The sequence below is a fragment of the Nyctibius grandis genome, chromosome 25, assembly GCF_013368605.1.
Source record: "Nyctibius grandis isolate bNycGra1 chromosome 25, bNycGra1.pri, whole genome shotgun sequence".
In the NCBI taxonomy this organism is placed as follows: Eukaryota; Metazoa; Chordata; class Aves; order Nyctibiiformes; family Nyctibiidae; genus Nyctibius; species Nyctibius grandis.
This window is the reverse complement of record NC_090682.1, coordinates 958,042-979,976: the sequence shown is the minus strand read 5'-3', so window position 1 is coordinate 979,976 and position 21,935 is coordinate 958,042. Positions and strand designations below refer to the sequence as shown.

Genomic DNA, 21,935 nt, shown 5'->3' with positions numbered 1-21,935 from the left:
GGGGAGTGCTCAGGGGTTCCTCCATCCCTCTGTGATGGAGGGCTGGCAAGAAAGTCCTCTTCAAAGGCAGGCATCTGGAAACCACGCTCCCCATGCCTGTAATAATCTGTCCCCCTCCTGAGTGCAATAGGTAATGGTCCAAACCCAGCTCCCCTGTCCTTCTCCTCCAAGCCACCCTCACCTACCTTCCAAATTGCTCTCAGAGGAACAGAGGTCAGACCAAAGCCCCTCCTAGCCCTGTGTCCTGCTTCAGCCAGTTGTAGTTGCCTGGGGAGGAGTAGAAAACCAGGGATATTTCTTTCAAATACTCTCCATCCTCCCACAGTTTGCAGCTCAGGGACATCCTGGGCCAGAGCTGTTTGAGTATTTAGTAGCCCTTGACAGATTTCTCTACCACAGGCTTGATCCTTCATATTACCACAAAGCTCAGGCTGACCCGTGTCCCCTCTAAAACTTCAGCCAGTTTCTGCTGCTGTGGTTCAGATCCAGGGCACAGCTTTCATGTGAGCAGCAAAAAGCAAGCCGGCTATGATGTGGTGACATGGGGTTGCATGCTGCTGTCAAAACCAGCTGCAGAAGTTTGAGAGGTCACAGCCCAGACCCCACAGGTAACTCCAGGAAGGTTGGTTTGATGCCACCAAATGACATTGTCTCCTCTGTGCTTTTTCCTTGCAGTTCCTCCAGATGATCCTGTCATTATGGGGGGACCCATCATCAGCCTGAGAGCAGGAGACCCCCTGAACTTGACCTGCCATGCAGACAACGCCAAGCCAGCAGCCTCCATCATCTGGATGCGGAAAGGAGAAGTCGTCAATGGAGCCACCTACTCCAAGGTGAGGCAGGACAGGGCTGGGGACACACACTGTGCTCTTCCCTTGCTTCAGAAAGGTGCACCAGGCCTGGCACTGCTCTTCACATAGCCCCAAAACATCTAAGGCAGGGCCTTCAGCTCTGCAGAGCTCAGACTCTCACCCTACATCGCCCCATACAACCAGATGGAGAGGCTGAGTGGAAAACAGTCAGGAGGATGCAAGTGAGAAGATATAAACTATCACTAAAATGGGTTCTGCTCTGAATTTGGGTGGCTTGTTGTACCCTCTCGCAGCTTATCATTGCCTGGCATGCCCACTTCTCCCCCCAAAAATCCCACCTGGGTTGCACAGCACAGCACCACACAGCCAGCACTGCCCTGACCTTGGCTGTAGCAGAACCTCTGGATCAAAAGATGGTTGCAGTGACATACGTCCCTTCCTCCAACTGCAATTTTCCATGAAAAATTGTCAGGGTTGTTGGCATTTTTTAATTTAAACGGAAAGCCTTTATTGGGTCATAAAGGAAAACATCAAAGAGCAATCAAGAGCGTACTCAGAATGGGTACCCACATGTTCTCCTCTTTATAGGCGCCTGATGTCTGGTAAGTGCTAAAGATTCACTAACACTTGACATTTCTAATGAAAATTTCTAAAGAAGAAAATTCGAGGCATAAAATGGGTCAGTTTGCAGCCATTTGTAATGCAAGCAAACTTCAAAGCCAGGAGTCAAAGGCATTTCTCTCAAGCTCCTGAAGATCTTTTTTAATAAACATTTCACCCTCTGCTACCCCTGCGAAGCCTCCACCCAGCCTCATCCCGATCTGCTTGGAAAAGCTGAGGAGCCAAAGCACCCTCCTCCTCCTCCTCCCTGTCACTCTGCAGAGCTCCTTGATAGGAGCTCCTGCTTCCTTGTAGCTGCTGGGGAAGTTGCCCCATCTCCCTGCGTGCAATGCAAGAGGCAGCACTAATTAAAGCCAGAGAGAACTGACCTCTCCCTCTCTCAAATCAAGTGGAATTAATTAAAATCCAAGCTGTTGACATGCAGTTGTTTATAACTTGTTCCCTTCACCCCAAGCCTTCCCTCTCCACTGCACGCTGCTCAGACCTGGCCCTGGGGAGCCAACATTTAAACCCTTTCCCTTTCAGACCCACAAGTAGAGTGTAGCAGAGAAGGAAGAATGCCTCCTCTTTATTTTTCTTTAAAATATTGCCAACAAAGAAACCTTCCAAAGCAGAGCTTCTCAGGCTGCAGCTCCATCTCACATGCAGTACAGACATTTCCATGGCATTTTAAGCAGCTGTCAGGGATGGTCTGGGAAGGGAAGCCTGTTCTGCATGGGGGAAACATCTTCTCCTCCTCCTGGGCTCAGGAGGAGCTCAGTTTCTGAGGCTGAACCTCAGTTTCTCCTGCCTTACTGGAGGTTTCCATGAGGCCCTTCCACAAACACAGCCCTGCAACAAGCAGGGGAAAGTGATGCTCCAGGGTGGTCAGCCTGAAAACCCCCATACTTACCCCAACCCTATTGAAGGGGACAGGGAGTGGTCCCTATAGCCATAGGAGGGGGTATTAGAGGATCCTGCAGGGTTTGGAGGCTCACCCAAAGCTCAAGGGCACTGCAAGGGGAAGGTCCTGCACAGGCTTGGGGCTCACCACACCCTCAGCACCCAAAGTGGGGCTGTTCCACAAGGGAAGGGCACACAGGGTGACCATAAAGCAAGGACAGCACAGTGTCCTTACCACCAAGGGCACAGCACCAGCACAAGAGGAGCAGAGCAGATTTGGTGGGCATAGCAGGGTCAACCACAGCGCAGCAACCTGGAGAAGGTCCATAGTGATGAGACAGCTCTGACATGAGCCAGAAAATCCCATCCATATTAGCACACCTAAAGGAGAGCCTAAGCTCAAGCTGGAGCTTAAATACAGCTTCTGGGCGTATGGGTGGAGGGGACTTGGGTAGAGGCCCCAGATGAGGTTCGTTAGGGAAATTAAGGACTGTTGGTGCACTCAGGCCCTGATGATCACGTACTAATAGGTCTTGGTCCTGCTTCTCCCCAGCTGATTGTGGTGACACTTTCGCAGCACCATGCCTTGTCAGAGACACAAATCTATATGCATAAATGCTGTGTCACGAGGAACCCGGGTGGTGACAGCATTAGTCTTGCTGCCATGTGTTCATAATTCAATAAAGTGCTTGTCTTACATTGCGAGGAGGCAACTTGAGGGCAGGAAGCTCTGCAGAGGGATGTGGACAGGCAGGATCGATGGGCCGAGGCCGCTGTGTGATGGATCCAACAATGGATCCACCAGTGCTGTAACTCTGTCCTAGAAGGCCACCAAATTTGTCAGGCATGATTTGCCCTTAGTGAAGCCATGTTGGCTGTCACCAGTCACCTCCTTGATTTCCATGTGCCTCTGTATAGTTTCCAGGAGGATCTGCTCCATGATCTTGCCAGGCACAGAGGTGAGACTGACTGGCCTGTAGTTCCCCAGGTCTTCCTTTTTTCCCTTCTTGAAGATGGGGTTTATGTTTCCCCTTCTCCCGTCAGTGGGAACTTCACCAGACTGCCACGACTTCTCAAAAATGATGGATAGTGGCCTAGCAACTTCATCCGCCAGTTCCCTCAGGACCCGTGGATGCACTTCATCTGGTCCCATGGACTTGGGTACCTTCAGGTTCCTTAGAGAGTCTCTCGCCATCCTTGAAGGGATTTAAAAGCCGTGTAGATGTGGTGCTGAGGGACATGGGTTAGTGGTGGCCTTGGCAGTGCTGGGTTAAGGGTTGGACTCGGTGATCTTAAAGGTCCTTTCCAACCCAAACGGTTCTGTGATTCTGTGTATCTCACTGGGGCTCCGCTTCCCAGGCTGAGGCAGCTCAGGGCTGGAGGGAAGCAGATGGGAGCTAAGTGCCCAATTCCCAAGGAAGCGCGGTGAAATTTGTCTGTGCTGTTCCCCTGAGGTTTCTTGGGAGATCCCAGCCAGAGGAACTGTTATTGCAGAGAAACTCCCACGAGCAAGGGCTGGCTCTGTGTGTGCCAAGCCTGGCACGGCTCTCGACCAAGGGAAGGGGTCCCTCTCCTGTAGGAAACTGCCTTTTCTCACCTCTCTTTCTCCCCCCACAGACCCTTCTCCGTGACGGCAAAAGGGAGAGTATCATGAGCACCCTTTTCATCGCCCCCTCCGACATTGAGAACGGGGAGAACATCGTCTGCCGCGCCACCAACAAAGCCATTCCCAGCGGGAAGGAGACCTCCGTCACCATCGATATCCAGCGTGAGTACACGGCTCTGGGTCACTGGGGGATCGCTGCCTCCATCGCTGCCCCGGGGCTGCCCGCATGGGTCTGACTCCAGCCAGGAGCAGGATGTTGGTGTTTCCCTTTACTGGGATTTACTGGTACATTAATAGGGTGAAGTCAGAGACAGATCTCATCTGCCCCGAGCTCCCTGGGGCACCAGACACCAACACCCCCAGGGAGAGGTTGCTTCCCAGCTTTTGCATCTTGTGTCCATGGTTTGGAGCAAAAGCAGCACGAGCTGCCGTGCTGGTGATCTTGATCCAGGCCTCTGGGGTCTCTGGAGCACGGATAGATCCCAAATGGGTTTGGGTGAGCAAGCGGCATCTCTGGACACAGCCAGTACTAGAGATAAGGCCTGTTAAGATTTCTGGTACAAAACCACACATTTCCAGTCTTACAAGCTGTTCCATGGTAAGTTTTTTGTATTGTTCTCCGCTGAGACAGCAGGTTTGACACTGAGTTGGCCTCTTCTCCCGGGCAACTAGCCATAGGACAAGAGGACACAGCCTCAGGCTTCGCCAGGGGAGGTTCAGGTTGGACATTAGGAAGCATTTCTTCTCAGCAAGGGTCATTAGCCATTGGAAGGGGCTGCCCAGGGAGGTGGTGGAGTCACCATCTCTGGAGGTGTTTAAGAAAAGCCTGGACATGGCACTTAGTGCCATGGTCTAGTTGACATGGTGGTGTCAGGGCAACGGTTGGACTCGATGATCCCAGAGGGCTCTTCCAACCTGGTTGATTCTGTGATTCTGTGTGACACCAAATAGGTGGGAAGTCTCCCTCCTGTGAAACACAGCCAGTGCCAGTCACCACCTGAATGGTGTGTCGAGAGCAACATCATTTACCCTTTACTGTAAATCCATGAAGCAAAATCTTCCTTCCTCAACAATTCCCCTTTCACAGATCTCTTCCCTCCTCTCCTGCAATAGCTGTTGCTCTTGGGCTCATCCTGACCTCCCTCCAGCCTTCATTTGCACACACAACTCCTCCAGCTGTATTTACCAACCATTTGCAAACGCGGGGTGTTCAATATTAGCATGCCAGCTGCTTTCCCGAGTCCAATTAAAACTGGCTGAACAAACTCAAGAGCAGCAGAAAATTCACCATTTAAGACTTCTGCTGGAAGATTAACAGGCTCTTGGGTCGCTGGGTAGCATGTCCTGACAGACCCGACCAGATAAAATGAGATAATAGCATGGGTTATTTCACAGCCGGCAAACAGTGACAATAGCTGGAGACGCACACGCGTTCTCACAAACACCGCGAAGCCAGAGACATCATTACACCGTGCTGGGGCGGGAGACGTGAGCTGAATCCCTGAGCCTGATGGCATCTGCTTTGAAAAGAGAAAACCCCAATAAAGAACACCAATTTCCACTCCGAGACGTTAAAATACTCCGCGCTGCGAAAGTACTAATAATCATATCCTATCTGGTGATTAAAAGTGTGTTGTCCTTAATGGGGTCTAATGAAGATATCAATTTCCCAGTGCTGGATGGGTGATGGAGGGATAGAAAAATACCAAGATGGATTAACCAGCCTGCAGCGGGGTGGATTTTGTTGCGTATACAAGAGCTCTAGCCGCTGCCTAGTCTGTTATCCTTCGCTCCCAACCTGGTAGGCAATTGGCTGCTCTCACTTTGCGAAGACCTAAAGGAACTTTTCTTGAGCAAAAATTATCTGGGCCACTCGTTTCTCATGGGTAAGGCTGGCTGCAAAGGCAAGGTAGGCTGGGTACCCCTCTGCACCACCCCGGCGATGACAAGGAGGCCCTTTTCATGAGTCTTCTTCCAACATCTAGCAGAGAAACAGCACTTCGGGGGAATAAAAGAAGTGATTTCTGCAAGGCTAAGGAAGGAGGAAGCACTTGTTGGCTGGTGAGCTTTCCCCAGCCAGCACAACCTGCTGCATTTCACTCTGGAGCCTGCACATCTCCACTTCATGTTGGAGCGAGTCCAGAGGAGGGCAACCAAGCTGGTGAAGGGTCTGGAGTGTCTGAACTATGAGGAACGGCTGAGGGAGCTGGGGTTGTTTAGCCTGGAGAAGAGGAGGCTCAGAGGTGACCTTATTGCAGTCTACACCTACCTGAAGGGAGGTTGTAGTGAAATGGGAGTCAGCCTCTTCTCCCAGGCAACTAGCGATAGGACAAGAGGACACAGCCTCAAGCTTCGCCAGGGGAGGTTCAGGTTGGACATTAGGAAGAATTTCTTCTCAGCAAGGGTCATTAGCCATTGGAAGGGGCTGCCCAGGGAGGTGGTGGAGTCACCATCTCTAGAGGGGTTTAAGAAAAGCCTGGACATGGCACTTAGTGCCATGGTCTAGTTGACATGGTGGTGTCAGGGCAACGGTTGGACTCGATGATCCCAGAGGGCTCTTCCAACCTGGTTGATTCTGTGATTCTGCTGTTCACACCGTAGCGAACGTCACCCAGCTGCACAGTCTGAAAGAGGTGGCCTTGCAATATAATCCCAGGCAACCAAAAATAATCCCTCCCAGGAAGCCGCAGCCTGGTAAAATCACTCCTCCTGCTTTCATTTTCTTTTGCAACTCGAAAGAACATCAAAAATGCTCACACCCAGCAAAGAAACGCCAGGATGGGGGTTATTTCCTACACGTGGTGTGAGAGAATATCCCCTTCCAGCTGAAGCAAAGATGAAGTTTGGCTGCCATCAATCTCATGCAGGCACATGAAATTGCTAAGTCATAAATCCCTCCCCTTCCAAAAAAAAAAAGAGGGGAAAAAAAAGAAAAGGAACTGAAAAATATCCCAGAGCGGGGTCTGTAATGGAAACACTAAGTGACTCCAGCTGGAACAGCTGTTCGATGCGATTTCCGTGCCACCAGCCACATCAAAGTCAGCCTCCTGTGAGTTATGCGCCGAACATCACAAGTGGGATTAAAATCATGTTTAATAGTTTGATATGCAATAAACTATTTATACTGCCAGAGCCCAGTGGCTCCGTGGAAATGCACAGCCAGCGTACCGGGATGGGGAGGAGCGGGCTTATTGCTTGGCCAAAGCCATTTGCTCCGAGCCTCTGCACACACAGAGGCAGTTGCTCATTTTTACACCTTATTTTTTTTCTTTTCACAGCAAGAAAGGGTTTGACTGCCTCTGTATTTTTTTTTTGTAGGAGTAGGAGAAGGAAAGCGGAGGGTCTGTAGACCAGGGTGATGAGGAAATTGAGGGCCACGTCACTATGTTGGAGGGTCTCCTGCTGTCTTTGTCCTGTAGCATTGGAGTGTTTGGTTCTCTTTGGTGCTTCCCACTGGGAAGTGTGAAAGCCCAGAGCTGAAGAGACATCTTCAGAGGAGGGTGACCAAGCTGGTGAAGGGTCTGGAGGGTCTGACCTATGAGGAACGGCTGAGGGAGCTGGGGGTGTTTAGCCTGGAGAAGAGGAGGCTCAGAGGTGACCTTAGTGCAGTCTACAACTACCTGAAGGGAGGTTGTAGCGCAGTGGGAGTCGGCCTCTTCTCCCAGGCAACTAGCGATAGGACAAGAGGACACAGCCTCAAGCTTCACCAGGGGAGGTTCAGGTTGGACATTAGGAAGCATTTCTTCTCAGCAAGGGTCATTAGACACTGGAAGGGGCTGCCCAGGGAGGTGGTGGAGTCACCATCTCTGGATGTGTTTAAGAAAAGCCTGGACGTGGCACTTAGTGCCCTGGTCTCATTGACATGGTGGTGTCAGGGCAACGGTTGGACTCGATGATCCCAGAGGGCTCTTCCAACCTGATTGTGATCTTAATCTGCTTCCAGCTCCTCATTCCTCCTCATTTGGCTGCTTTTGAATCCAGGGTAGATGTTTGGAAGATGTTTGGGGTCCGGAGGGGAGAGGGGTCTGCCCGTGTCCAAGAACCAGCAGCCCGTGGACCGCAGCCATCATTTCCCAGGTGCTAATTTAAACCATCAGGAGCTGAGGGCTGTGCTGAGGTGCCTCGCTGGCTGCACGGCTGGCGTGGAACGACACCGGTCCCCCAGTGCGAGCGCGCTGGCGGGGATCCGCGGTACCTGGGCGTGCAGCATTTGCATGCACCGCTCTCCTCCCGGCCGCCTGTAGGCTGCCTCTATCTGCTTCCATCATTCAAATTAATTACAAGAAGCCAGGCAGGAATTATAATTGTAACCGAGTGGAATTACATTCTGATGAGTTACAATTTGTCTCTCTTTTTTTTTTTTGCTTTCTTCGCCTTTAAAACACCCCAAAACACACTCGCACGCAAACCCACGCCGCCTCGCGGGGAAGCTACGGCGATATTAGAAAGCCCAATCCCATTTGTGAAAGGCGAGATCAAAGACTTTAATTCATTTCCTTTGCTCTTTTTTTTTTTCTTTTTAATCTCTTTTTTTTTTATATTTTGAGTGCAGGAGGGAGCCGGGCTCATTTTAATACAGAGAGTCCTCTGAAAATGGTAGGCACAGCTACTAAACCATCAAACAATGGGGAAGCTACTAAAGAGAAGGGTGATTCATATTTAACAAAGGAAGGTGATTAGCTGTTGTTGTATAACAATAGGGAAGTGTCAGGATGCCTGCAAATGAATTAGGAGCCCACTACATATCTCGGGGCTCTTACGTTGAGGAAGCTCATTTATATTCCCAACTGCGCCCATCTTTATTGTCATTTGAATTGCGCATTTTAAAATGAGATTAGGGTAAATTGAAAATACCTATAATTTCCCTGTCATCATTTCCCATCAAGAAGGCAGGTGGCTTTGCTCGCAACAAAGCCGGGCTCTGCCTGGGTAAATATCACGGGGCTTAATGAGGTGGGGACGCGGAGGAGGAGGTGGAGGCACTGCAGCACGCCGCCGACCCGCTGCCTGTCCCTCTCCCATCTCGCCACCAAGGCAAAGGGCCACCCCAACCCGTCCGTGTTGGCCACCCCAACCCACCCCATGTGCTGGAGTAACGGCACATGGACAGACGTGCTGCTTTCCTCTCCTCCCCTGCAGCTCTGCCAGTGCCAGCCCTTCCCGTGCCTTTGTGGACAGCATCGTTTTTCCCTCCACAGCTCCTCAGACAACTCGTTGCTGTTACCTAAAGTGGTACCCAGAAGAGAGTTGGCAGTCAAGCTGTTCTCCTACCAGTATGCCCAGTTAGAGCCTGTAGCCTTGAGGGGTTGAGCCAGAGAGCCAGGTCTCTCCGACAGGACCCTCATTTGTGGATGGTGGAGGAAGGTGGTGGAGGGAGAAGCTGGCAGGGAAGCTTTCATCTCTATTAAGCACAATGGCACTCCTTGAGCTTGCGTTAGAGCCGTGGCTTCATGGCTTCAGAGCATCCGAGCGCTAAACTGAGCATCATAGAATCATAGAATCATTTAGGTTGGACCTAAAGATCATCAAGTCCAACCGTTAACCTCGCACTGCCAAGTCCACCACTGAAACATGTCCCTAAGTCACTGAACTGTGTCCCTAAGGCACTGAACCGTGTCCCTCATGCCACCTTCAGCCCTGCGACGCTGACCCCCTTCTCAAGCATGGGGCTCCACGATGCCCACCCACACGTGATGCTAAGGGGAGCCTCCTGGGCTGGTGGGTACCAACCTCCCTTAGGTCAGCAGGGCTGACCCCAGCCCCATCTGCTTGGGTGGCTGCTCACCTGCAGCCTTTCCCCATGCTCCAGCTGGGAAAGATGTTGCTGAGATACTTAGGAAGAGGAGAGAGGCAGCAGACAGAGGTGAACAAGTAGCACATCCCATTTTAGGATGTATTTTTGCACATGCTGCATCAGACTCCCACCCTAAGGGCAGGAGAGCCCCTTAGCCAGACCGATGAGCCAGCTTCAGCTCCTCCTCGCAGCCCCAGTGCAGTCTCCAATGGGACAACTGGTTCTTCAGGCACCTAGAAAACCTCTCCACAAGGCCATAGCTTCGCCAGGGGAGGTTCAGGTTGGACATTAGCAAGCATTTCTTTTCAGAAAGGGTCATTAGCCATTGGAAGGGGCTGCCCAGGGAGGTGGTGGAGTCATCATCTCTGGAGGGGTTTAAGAAAAGCCTGGACATGGCACTTAGTGCCATGGTCTAGTTGACATGGTGGTGTCAGGGCAACGGTTGGACTCGATGATCCCAGAGGTCTCTTCCAACCTGGTTGATTCTGTGATTCTGTGATTTCTTTCTGCTTTTTCCCTCAAATGAGGTCCCATCCTTAAAACCTAAAGCTGGAGGGCTTACACCCCCTCTCAGACATCATTAAAAATTAAAATAACTCTGGATATTCTTATTCCCCATCTAAACTTTGCACCCTTTTCTCTTCTCGCTTGCTTTCATCCGTTCTTTCCTAAATTTTATTTGTTACTAAAGCATTTAGACGCTTATCATGTAAAAAGGAGAGGAGAAACCACACACCAGTGGGAAGAACCGAAAGGCCTGTGACACCACTAAGGACTTGGCGGAGACGATTAGGCTGATGAAAGAGCAGAAATGCCGCTTTCAAGTTAGCGGATAGACAAAAGACCGTCGTTACGCGGCGTGATATTAAACGGGAGCTGTTCAAAGCAGGGGAGATGATTGCCTTAAACGGGAATCAGAGCCGGCGTGAATGTTTTTGAAGCGAAATGCTCCGTCGGATGATGTGCGTGGCTCCCCTTTCTGTCTTATTTACTGATGCCCTCCGAGACGGGAGCAGCGTGCGTGACACAAGCCTGTCTTACAAAGCCCCAGACATTATATCACAGCATCAAGGAGTCTCGAGGCTTTTGCCATGATCAAATTTTGCTTTCCAGCCTCGGAAGCCTGGCAAAGGGGGTGCTGCGCCGTGTCTTTGGGTCACTCATGGCCTTGTCTCTCTCTCTCTCTCTGCAGATCCACCCCTGGTGAACTTGTCCGTGGAGCCGCAGCCGGTCCTAGAGGATAACACTGTGAAGTTCCACTGCTCCGCCAAGGCCAACCCTGCCGTCACCCAGTACCGGTAAGGCGGCCGCCCCGCTCGCTGGCACCTCACATCTCGCTCCAGCCTTCCACTGAGAGCTTCTCACCTTCCCCACCGTGCAGTTATTTCCTCCAGGTGACCCAAGAGCGCTGAGCAGCTCTGGCTGCCGTTTCTAGTGGCTATTCCACTTGCTCCCATGTTTATCATTCTAGCTCATCCCCATGGCTGTCCTCAGAATCACAGAATCAATCAGGTTGGAAGAGCCCTCTGGGATCGTAGAATCCAACCATTGCCCTGACACCACCATGGCAACAAGACCATGGCACTAAGTGCCATGTCCAGTCTTTTCTTGAACCCCTCCAGAGATGGTGACTCCACCACCTCCCTGGGCAGCCCCTTCCAATGGCTAATGACCCTTGCTGAGAAGAAATGCTTCCTAATGTCCAACCTGCACCTCCCCTGGCGAAGCTTGAGGCTGTGTCCTCTTGTCCTATCGCTAGTTGCCTGGGAGAAGAGGCCAACTCCCACTCTGCTACACCCTCCCTTCAGGTAGTTGTAGACTCCTCCACCCGGGAGATGCGATGGCTGGAGCCAGGCACAGCCACTGACCCCCACAGAGCAGCAGAGACCTGCTGTGGCACAGTTCTCTTCCTCCGATGGCTCCCCGACGCTGCTCTTGCCTTGATGATGTTGTTACATGTTGAGAAGCTCCGACTGCCTGTGCGTTAGGCCGTCTGCTACATTTTGCTGCGTGCAGCAAGTGCTCGGTCAGAGATTCATCGGCGCTTTGGAGTGGATTAAGAGGCCTGGCAGCGAGCTGGCGGAGCCATCTGGTTGGGGACGTAACGAGCAAAACGCGCCGAGTGAAAAGTCTATTATGGGAAAAGTCTTTTTTCTTTTTTGCATGCTCTTTTATGATTTGAACAATACAACTCCATCGCCGTCTCCGTGTAACCCTTAAACCACCGTCAGCCTTTCTAACCCCAGCAACGTGGAGTAGAGCTCAGAACGGGCCAGAGCAGAGGTGCCTGGGCTGGAGACGTGGGGGTACATAGGGGATGGGCTCTCTTTGAGTGGGACATTCTCCTTGAGTGGGACAATCTCCTTGAGTGGGACATTCTCCTTGAGTGGGACAGTCAATCCTTGAGTGGGACATTCTCCTTGAGTGGGACATTCTCCTTGAGTGGGACAGTCAATCCTTGAGTGGGACAATCTCTTTGAGTGGGACATCCTCCTTGAGTGGGTAGGGTCGTCGTTACCACTTGGGGTCTTCAATCAGTGCTCCGGTGAGCTTGGAGAAGGGAACGAGCAGTTGAGGGGCTCAGTTTGGCACTGAAGAGGCTATCACAGGAGGAGGAATTGCACCACTCACAACAGCAGCAGGTCTGCACCGAGCAGAATCGCTGCCGTGGGCTCTTGGGTATGGATATGAGAGATACTAACATTAGGAAACGCCGCTTCTCTCAAGGGTTTCTAGGTCTAAGCTGACAAAAATACAGGTATGGAAAGCAGGGTGGGTTGTCAGCACCCTTTGAGAGAAGAGAGCGTCATGCTCAGCCTCCTGGCTCCAGGTCATGGTCAGAAGGGCCCGTGTCTGAGCCAGCTCAGAGCCAATGCACAGCGACCAGGTACACCCCGGTCCCACGGCTGCCATCAGCCCCTCATCGCTCCTGCCTTGGAGTTACGAGCGTGCACACGCAGACGTGCAATCAGTTGTGGTTCTGCAACAGCGTCAGTTGATAATAACAGAGGAGGCACCTCTGGGGACAGGTTACCATGACCCGCCTCCTGTTAGGCTCGTACGGCTTAATTAGTACAATCGAGTTTGCTGGTAGGAACGATTCCTTCCGGCTGGATATCTGCTATCAGGAGAACAAAGCAATAATTGCGTTGCTAGTTACACCGAAGAGTTATTAATTTGAGAAGTCAATTAACGTCAAGGATACAAATAGCCCTGTTTTCGTATTTACAGTTAGGAGGAAAACGAAGCGCGTGACAATCTGAGGGAAGGATCTGGGCGAACGTCCCACGTGGGTCTTGCGCCGTGATTGATTCTGCTACAGTCAAAGGCAAAACAACCGCCTTTGGCCGAGGAACCAGACGGTGGCAAGGTGCCACCAAGAAGGTGGCAAAATTTCTGCTCTGTAGAGGGGGCATCTGGCCTGATCCTCAGCAACAGGGGCTGTCACGTCATCTCTGAACCCACCCTGGGCTGATCCCCTGGGCAGTGGAGCAGCCTTGAAGGCTCCCACCCGCATTTTCTCCTTTTTCTTGGGTGTTTCCACCCTCTGGGTCCATGGTTCTCCCTTGCCAAAGCCATGCTGGATTCTCCACCGAACAGCAGATGGACCCGCCGTGCTTCTCCCATCTTTGGTGCCGTCTCGTTAGCTGTCCCCTGTAACAGTAAGTGCCACCTGCAGCCCTCTTCTTTCCTTCTCACCCATCCCAAGGCCATGTGTCTCATCACCCGTCCTCTTCCCTGAGCGTTGGGATTTCTGCTTTGCTGCTTCATGATTCATTTCATGATAGACTTTACTATCGAAACTAATTGCACAGGTTTTTCAGGTTATGCTTTCTCATAAAAGGGATTTTTGGGGGGAAAAACAGAGCCATGAAAACCTCAAGCACTTTGGGTTTTTTATTTCTTAAGTTCCCTTCACATTTTAACATCACACAAAGCTTTTTCCCTACCACTGTGACAAGCAAACAGGATTCAGCGGCGCTCGGCGGGGCTTCCTTCCGCTTAACAGCTCTGATTGATTGCGAGAGGGATTCGTTTCCCTTCCAAAAGATCCCAAAGCTCTTCACTAACTCTATAAAGGCAGCAGGTGTTTAAGCACTGAAGCTTCAGGACATCCAAGCAAGGAGCCCCCTGCACCTCACCTCCACCATGGAGGGCAGGTGGGTAAAGGGGTGAGATGTTTAAAGCCCCAGGACTGAGGACCACTCATAGAATCATAGAATTGTAAAGACCTAAAAGATCATCATGTTGGGTGGGCAGGGAGGGTTGGGGCAAGGTGTCCTTTGCTGGAGACATGGCTCCTCTGCTTCTTTTCTTAGCTGAGGACACTCTGCAGCTGAAGCTGGAGCTGAAATCCCAAACCTTCCTCACCGGCAGCAACGATTCCTTGATGAGAAGCATCTTTTTCCCTAGGGGGGGTTTGTTCACCCACGATGTCACCTGGGCTGTCACTTGCTTTTGGGCGCAGGGACAGGTTGGTGTCACCAAAGGCCAGTGAGGGAAGGAGTTGGGCAGAGAGCTGGCGAGGCGTCGCAGCGATGCGTGAGCAGGGGGCTTTTGGGCAGAAGGATGAATTACAGAATCGACCTCTGGGATCATCGAGTCCAACCATTGCCCTGACACCACCATGTCAATTAGACCATGGCACTAAGTGCCATGTCCAGTCTTTTCTTAAACACCTCCAGAGATGGTGACTCCATCACCTCTCTGGGCAGCCCCTTCCAATGGCTAATGACCCTTTTGATGAAGAAATTGTTCTTGATCTCCAATCTAAACCTCCCTGTTGCAGCTTGCGGCTGTGTCCTCTAGTCCTGTTCCTAGTTGCCTGGGAGAAGAGACCGACCCCCACCTCGCTACACCCTCCTTTCAGGCAGTTGTAGAGAGCGAGAAGGTCTCCCCTCAGCCTCCTTTTCTCCAGGCTAAACCCCCCCAGGTCCCTCAGCCGCTCCTCATCACACTTGTGCTCCAGACCCTTCACCACCTTCGTTGCCCTTCTCTGGACTCGCTCCAGCACCTCAAGGTCTTGCTTGTCGTGAGGGGCCCAAAACTGACTCCAGGATTCGAGGTGCGGCCTCACCAGTGCCAAGTCCAGGGGGATGATCCCTGCCCTAGCCCTGCTGGCCACACTAGTGCTGACACAAGCCAGGATGCTGGTGGCCACTTTGGCCACCTGGGCACGCTGCTGGCTCACATTCAGCCGCCATCCACCAACACCCCCAGGTCCTTTTCCACCAGGCACTTCCCAGCCCCTCTCCCCCAGCCCGTAGCGGTGCGTGGGGTTGTTGTGCCCCAAGTGCAGGACCCAACACTTGACCTTGTTGACCCTCACACAGTGGCCTTGGCCCATCACTCCAGCCTGTCCAGACCCCTCTGCAGAGCCTCCTACCCTCAGGCAGATCAACGCTCCCACCCAGCTTGGTGTCACCCACGAATTTACTGAGGGTATTAACCCTGGCAGCAGGGTTCTTGCTTGGCAGCACCTCCATGGATGTGTCCCCATCCGCTTTGGCGCCGTGGCTGAAAGCCCAAAGAGGCTCCCTGGTGTCCCAAGGACGGTGGGGGAAAGCTGCCCCTTCCCTCTCCCCTTGCCTGGAGCTGCTGCAGGCAGAGCATCGCGTAGCGGCGGTGCCAGGCTGGAGGAGCAGCGGCAGCGAGCGGCTCCACCAGGCAGCGAGCATATGCGCGGGCAAATTGCACCTAATAACGCGCTTCCCGCACGCCTCTGCCTCTCGGTGGGCGATTCTGGGATGGGGAGGGAGGGGGAATTTGGGAATTCACTGACTTTCTTTTTGCTGCGAGCGAACGAGCGAGAAAAGGGAAAGGGAGAGAGAGTAATTAGCTGTCGCCATTGTTCTGCCGCCTGTGATGGCGGGTAAAATTAATGGGAAGCAACAGAAGTCGGGGCTACGTGAACCGACTCACAACCAGGGCTCCTCTTTGCTCACTTCAGATCTCTCTATTTGCCAATCTTCTCTTGGCTTTTGATGTCTGTTGTGTGTCTGTGGGGTGGGTTTGGTTTTTTTTTTGCCATTATTATTTATTACTCGTGGTAAGAAAGAGAATCTTTAAAGTGGCAGAAGAAAATGGGGAAGTTGAATATTGCAAGAGGCCGAGTCCCTCAGCTTTTTGGGCTCCTCCGATGGTGGACGACACACACAACTCTCCAGAATTGTGGGGGACGTGGCAGAAGATCCAGCTGATGCTGCAGCAGAAGCAGAGGTCAGGAGGAGCTGGGAAGCATTTCTTTAACAGGGGACGGTGGTACACCACTTCTTCCCCATCCTATAGCAGAAGGGGGATTGCATTTTGTGTGGTCCAAGCAAGCTCCACCTGCTGCTGGGTGACACTGGGTGGAAGAGAAGCAAAGCCAGGAACATTACAAGATTGGGAGAGCCTTATCAAAGGGCTGGGGAATGGAGGAGGGAATGAGCAGATGGCCAGCCCTAGCTTGGCCGGGGTGAATCGTTGCACCTTCACTGCCCCAGTAAACATGGCTGGCTGGACCAACTGGTTACCAGAAGCACATCCATCATCAGTCAGTCAGTCAGGGGCTCAACACATAGACCCAACTTCTTCAAAACAGATCTCTGAGGCAAGAGAGAAGGGAGAGCCCCAGCCCAAGGAGCGTGGTTATAGCAGAGAAGGAAGCCCAGAGTGAAGGTCAGCAAGTCACAGATTGGTGTGCAGTACCCAGGGGTTCCCATCCCTGATTCCTCAGGGATCAGACCTCTTCGGATAGGGTCCCCCAGGCCAGAGGGCTGCCCCCAGGGATGCATCCAAAGCAGGATTCAAGTGAAGGGAGTCAACCCTCAGCTCCAGGCAGTCAGGACAACTGGGCTGATAGATGGATGCATCCTACCTCAGATGACCATGATGAAGCCATATGCTTCATCTATAGAGCCAAGGAATTCAGGTCTTAAGGAAGGGTTTCAGGAATTGTTTCCTGCTGCCAGGACCATTGAGCAGAAGGAAGAATCACCAAGGCACTGGAAGCAGATCTCACTCTTCCAGCTAGCTCCCCATAGCTCCTTCACTTGGCTTCTGGATGTGCACAACATCTCTGCTCCCAGGTGGAAGGCGTATTTAAAGGTTAATGCTCTTCCATGACACCAAAGTTGTCCTTGCCTCTTCCATTCAGCTGCTGCAGAATATGTTCACAGATCCGTAGGCTGTAAAGGCCAGAAGGGTTTATTGGATGGTGGGAAGCTGATGCAGAGATTCAGGGCGATGCATTTCATTGGCAACTTTTGATGGAGAAGTTGGCAAATGATGCGTTTAACGGGCACGCCTGGCACTGCCTGCAGCCAAGCCACAGCAGTGGCCATTTTCCCTATTCTGGCACTATAAGACCTGAATATATTCTAATATGAAATTCAAATGACTTTGAAAAATGACTTCTGGGAGTTTGGTATGTTGCTTACTTTCTTCTGCCCCTTCATGAAAGGCCCAGAATAAAAGTGAACATCACCCTGCATCCCCCAGAGCTTCTGATCACTGAGACCACTACCTGACTGGCACATTTTTTTGTCTCCCCAGCTGTATCTGCCAAGGAGAGGGGATCTGCAATATTAAGCTCTTATTAAATGACAATCACATCTCTATTAATATTTAAAAGGGACTGTCAAGGGTTTGAAACACACTGCAGAGCAGCCAGTGACTGCAGACGAGGTGTGAAGTCCATGGGCGCATGGGCACGCTCCCCAATGTCCATCAGGCTGTGTCACACTCGATGCCTGGACATCTCTGCTGGAGACAGCAAGGGGACCCGGGGCAGCCCCACATGGCCCCTCACAGCCTCGGCAGTCAGAGAGATGATGTGGGGAGCAGCTCACAAGGTGTGAGAGGCATCTCAGCATCTTCAGGTGGAACAGTCACTCTGGTTTTGCAGCCATTTCTTGGCACGGTTAGGACCTTCTCCCCCCCAACCAGCTCCCTCCTTCAGCCTAGCTTGGGGGAAGTGCTCATTCACACCAGTGTGCAGGTTCTCCTTGGTTTTGCTGCCTTCCTTCCCCCTGCTCCCATCTGCTCCTCCTCCTCCGACGGCCGAGGCTGCCGTCTGTCCAGCGGCAGGACGCTGGGAGTCCATATGCCGTCCCTCAGCAGGGCTGTCACCTCTCCTGCTGCCTCCCACAGCCAAACTCAGCAAGGGAGGCGAGAGAAGCTGGAGCGGGGAAGGAACCCGCAGGCATTTCACAGCGGCGACGGAATAAATCTAATTTATAGACATAGCAAAACGCAGCTAAAGTGGGAGTTGAAATGAATGCAAAGCACACAGAGGTCTCAAGTTATCGGCACTGTAACATTTTTCCTGCCTATCTCTCTTTTCCTGCCCGGGTTTGTCTTTGTAGCTTCTTCCCAGACAACTGGACCTTTGCTCTGAAGTGAAAATGAAAACTAAGGAAAGAAAAAAAAAAAAATAAGGGGAAATGAATTCTTCAGATCTCCTTCGTGATGCATCAACCCCATCTGCCAGCTCCCTCTGACAGGGAGCGAAGCGTGGCTGGGTGGCAGGCAAAGAGAGAAAGAGAAGCTTTAAAAAGCAAAAATGAAATAAAATAAAAGGCATAAATATCCCCGCAGCTGGGAAGCAAAGCTGGGCTGCCGGGGGGGCTCTGCCAAGGCACGTGGCTTCAGGTGAGACCAGGAAGATGAGGTTGGAAGTGTCTCCTTTCGCTCACGGAGGTGTGAGGACGGGGAGATTTGTCTTCTCGTTCCCTGGCTTGTCAGGGTAATGGGAACAAGCGGGTGGGAGATGTTTGAAGGCAGCTCAAACTAATTAGGAGAGAGCGTAGAGGAGAAGAGAGTCTGATGGCTGGAAAGGGGAAAAAAGATGGGGGGACAGGAAAGTGCTTTGTATTCTTGAGCACCACGCCCTGACGTAGAAATAATTGAAGGTACCAAATTAAATGAGTGATGAAGCAACAGCCCAAGACGCTGTGTTGGATGGAGCCTCTCCAGTAGAGGGGGATGGCGGAGGGGTTTATGAGGACTCACTGAAACATGGGGTGGGGTGCACCATGGTGGTGGCCATCCCCATCCCGGCCAGGACCACCAACGTCCCGTTGGGCATTGGCAGCCCCAAAACTGGTTGTCTCCAAAACCTCTCCTTCCAAAACCAAACTTTGCACCCAGATCTCAAGATCTTGTTCGCTACCAAGCGAAGCTCCTAACGCTCCATTGGGTTCAGAGAGATCTGAGGGCTGTGTTTTCCCAGCCTCGTTGGTCACCTCTCCTTGGAGACAGGCTCACGGTGACCAGGAAGGTGACTGGGAAGGGAGCATCGTTGGCTCCTCTGCCCAGATCTCCTCTCCCTTTGCAAGGAGAAGTGGCAGCTTCTCAAGCCTAATTTAGCGGTCTTTAATCGGAGTTATTCCAGACCACGCTTGCCACTTCCTTCATGCGTTCCCGCAGGATGATGGGCTGATTTCACAGAACGAAAAGCCTTAAGCAAATCTTGTCACACAAGAAAATTGATTTTTTCAAAACTGACTTTTACAAGATTACCGGCGGTTTTTTTCCCCCTCATCTTTCTTCTATATCGTTCCCTTCCAGTCTCACGAGGTGGCTTCAGATCTAAGGAAATTAGAGATGCTGTGACTAAATTGAAAATGTAAAAAGGGGGAGAAGGAAGGAAAAAAAAAGACACCCAGCACTCAGCACCTCCTCTCCTGCTGCCTCTGAAGGATACGGCCGCGTGTGCTTGTACTTGTGAAGTAGCAGAGATGCCTCCTGCACTTCTCCTGCTGCCGTAACCTCCACACAACGTCAGGGAAGAGTCTGTTGAAGGGTTATGCCAGCATCTCACAGGGAACATCCCCTGATGGGTGCTCCTTGGTGATCCTAAAGTGGATCACAGGGGTTTTTTCTTTCTTTCTTTCTTTCTTTCTTTCTTTCTTTCTTTCTTTCTTTCTTTCCTTCCCTCAATTCTTCTGTTTTTATTTTCTCTTTTGGAAGAATAAGAGTTTCCTCCTGCCGCTCGATTCAGAGACATCTCAATGTGTTTTATTAAAAAAAAAAAGAAGAGAGAGGAAGAGTTGCCTTGAAGTCGTTTCAGACAGCTTAAAATATGCTAAGCTTTTGTGCTTCTGCGATATAAATAATGAATCCTCTTACGGCTTCTGAGCCGCGAAGGACGTTGATTTAAGAGGCCTTCAGCTCCCTTTGAGGTTTTTCTGCTTTCATGCCAGAGGGTGGGGAACATGGCCAGGGACAAGCAAGGTGTGAATGATGTGTGCAAGAAGGCACCTCAGCCCTGCAGATGCTTTGCTAAAGGATTTCGCTTCTTGATTCCCTCTTTGCTCCTTTATTGCAGATTTCAGAGGTTAGAGGGGTGTTTAAATGGAGGACGAAGCTTTTAGCATCTATTATCACTGTCTTTGCTCCGGTAAACCACTGGTGATCTGATGATTGCGATGGGCATTAGGTGGTGTTCATTTGACTCATTCCCCAAGCAGTGTCCTTGGAAATGTGTCTGCTTGAAAGAGCTGTCAGGAGTGCTACCAAACATAGGCCAACATGCATGGCATGAGTCTAAGAAAACCCAGTAGGTGCTGGCGTCCCAAAATAAACCCATTGGGTCCCGCTCGCCCCCCAGGAACATGTGTCCCAGTACTTTCCCCAGTACACATGTCTGGTCTTGGACACTGGCAGTCAGAGGGCTCATCCTGCCGTATGTTGGCATGTGGGTCATCTCCTGAGCTTGGGCAAATGTCACACGGTCTTCCTCGGCTGGGAAGTCAGGCCATGAAGTTGTCCTGGCCTGCTTGTTTGGTGTAGACAGCACCTAGCCTTGCAAAGCCCGTCCTAGAAAGACCCAAAAGGGATTCTGGTCTCATCCAGTGTCAGATCATGGACTAACTCTGTTAAGTTCAGGTCTTGGAAGTTATCCCTGGGTTTCTGTTCCTGTGCAAACTCTCTGGAAGCTGTTGGCAAATATTAAAGCAAAGGAAGAACACAAGCTGTTGGCTTTGGCTTAGAAGGCTGTAGAGCATCAAGTGATGTTTATTGCTCAGCTCTGCTTTGCTATCGAAGTGTGTAATTAAGGACTTAATGCTTTTTACTTTTGGAGACTTGTGGGTTTTTTTGAAATGCTCTTTCTTGCTCTTTTATACAGAAGTCTTTAGATAATCGCAAAGCTCTTATGGGTCAGGCTGTTGTATGCAGCCAAGTTTAATTATTTTCTCATGACGTGGCTGAGGAGAGCAGCGTTGTTACCAAGGTGGTCTAAGGGGATTCAGGAGGCTTGTCCAAGAAGAGTGGGTTGAGCATAAGTTTGGAGATGGCTGGATGGCTGGATGGATGATTGAATTTCATAGTGAAAAGATGAGCAGATCTTTCGGTGAACTTGTAACTTCATTCTACTTCTCCACCCGTATGTTGCCCGTATTTTTGCATTAGCACAACGTCTGGCTATTTCATTTATTATTCCTCCTTACAAATTGCCACATCCCCAAGTTCCTCTCAGTTGAGCCAGCAGGAGCCCATGTTGGCTTCCACAGAAATCGCTGCCCTTGGCATCTTCTGCAAGAAGATTCCCATGTAATTAGGACTCAACCCATCTTCACCTGGGGTGCACGCCTCCGAGCACAGTTGCCTCCGTTGATAATCCTAACTTGAAATATTTGATCTAGACACAGTTCAGCCCTGAATAATTAACTGTTCTGGCAGGACCGGCCAAGGAACCTGCCAGAGAAGGAGCTGTGCCTCACACCAACCTGAGAACGTGCCAAAATTCAGACAGATAGAGCCTAAAAAGCGAGCCTGAACGATGGGATGGCAACAGGAGTTGGGGAAGGAAGGTCTTGGGGAAGGAAGGACTTTAGGGGGAACTCAAAGCTGGGGTTGGAAAGTCAGAGGGAGCTGGCTCAGGCTGGTGGGTACCGTGTCCAAAGCAGGGAGCATTGGCTGGCTGTTCGGCACGTCCAGGGTAGGTCACCCTCCTTGAAGAGTTGATATAAACCTGTCCCGAGGTCTGTCTCCTCTTTCCATGCCAGCAAAAGTTCAACCTGGTGCGTGCTGAAGCCCCCTCATGATACAAAGCCCATGAAAACATCCCAAAATCAAGCCCAGGTCAAAAAACCTCAGAGGAGCTTTAGGAATCAGCCAAGAAAGAGAAAACTCTTTGAAAAGCCCCAGCCACCCGACAGCTCTCTGCCCAGATTCACTTTGCGCTAAGCAGGAGGATAAACACGGCGGAGAATTAGCTCTTCGATGTGCCAGC

General features: G+C 51.4%; 1 protein-coding gene across 1 annotated transcript in view; it reads left to right on the top strand.

The window, feature by feature from the left end:
- KIRREL3 (kirre like nephrin family adhesion molecule 3) overlaps nucleotides 1–21,935 on the top strand; it is a 110,353-nt gene that overhangs the window by 62,853 nt on the left and 25,565 nt on the right. Inside the window, exons 5-7 of the mRNA XM_068418138.1 lie at nucleotides 676–833; nucleotides 3,933–4,083; nucleotides 10,908–11,013. Of these exons, the coding sequence (XP_068274239.1) occupies nucleotides 676–833; nucleotides 3,933–4,083; nucleotides 10,908–11,013 (415 nt within the window). The remainder of the gene's footprint in view (nucleotides 1–675; nucleotides 834–3,932; nucleotides 4,084–10,907; nucleotides 11,014–21,935) is intronic.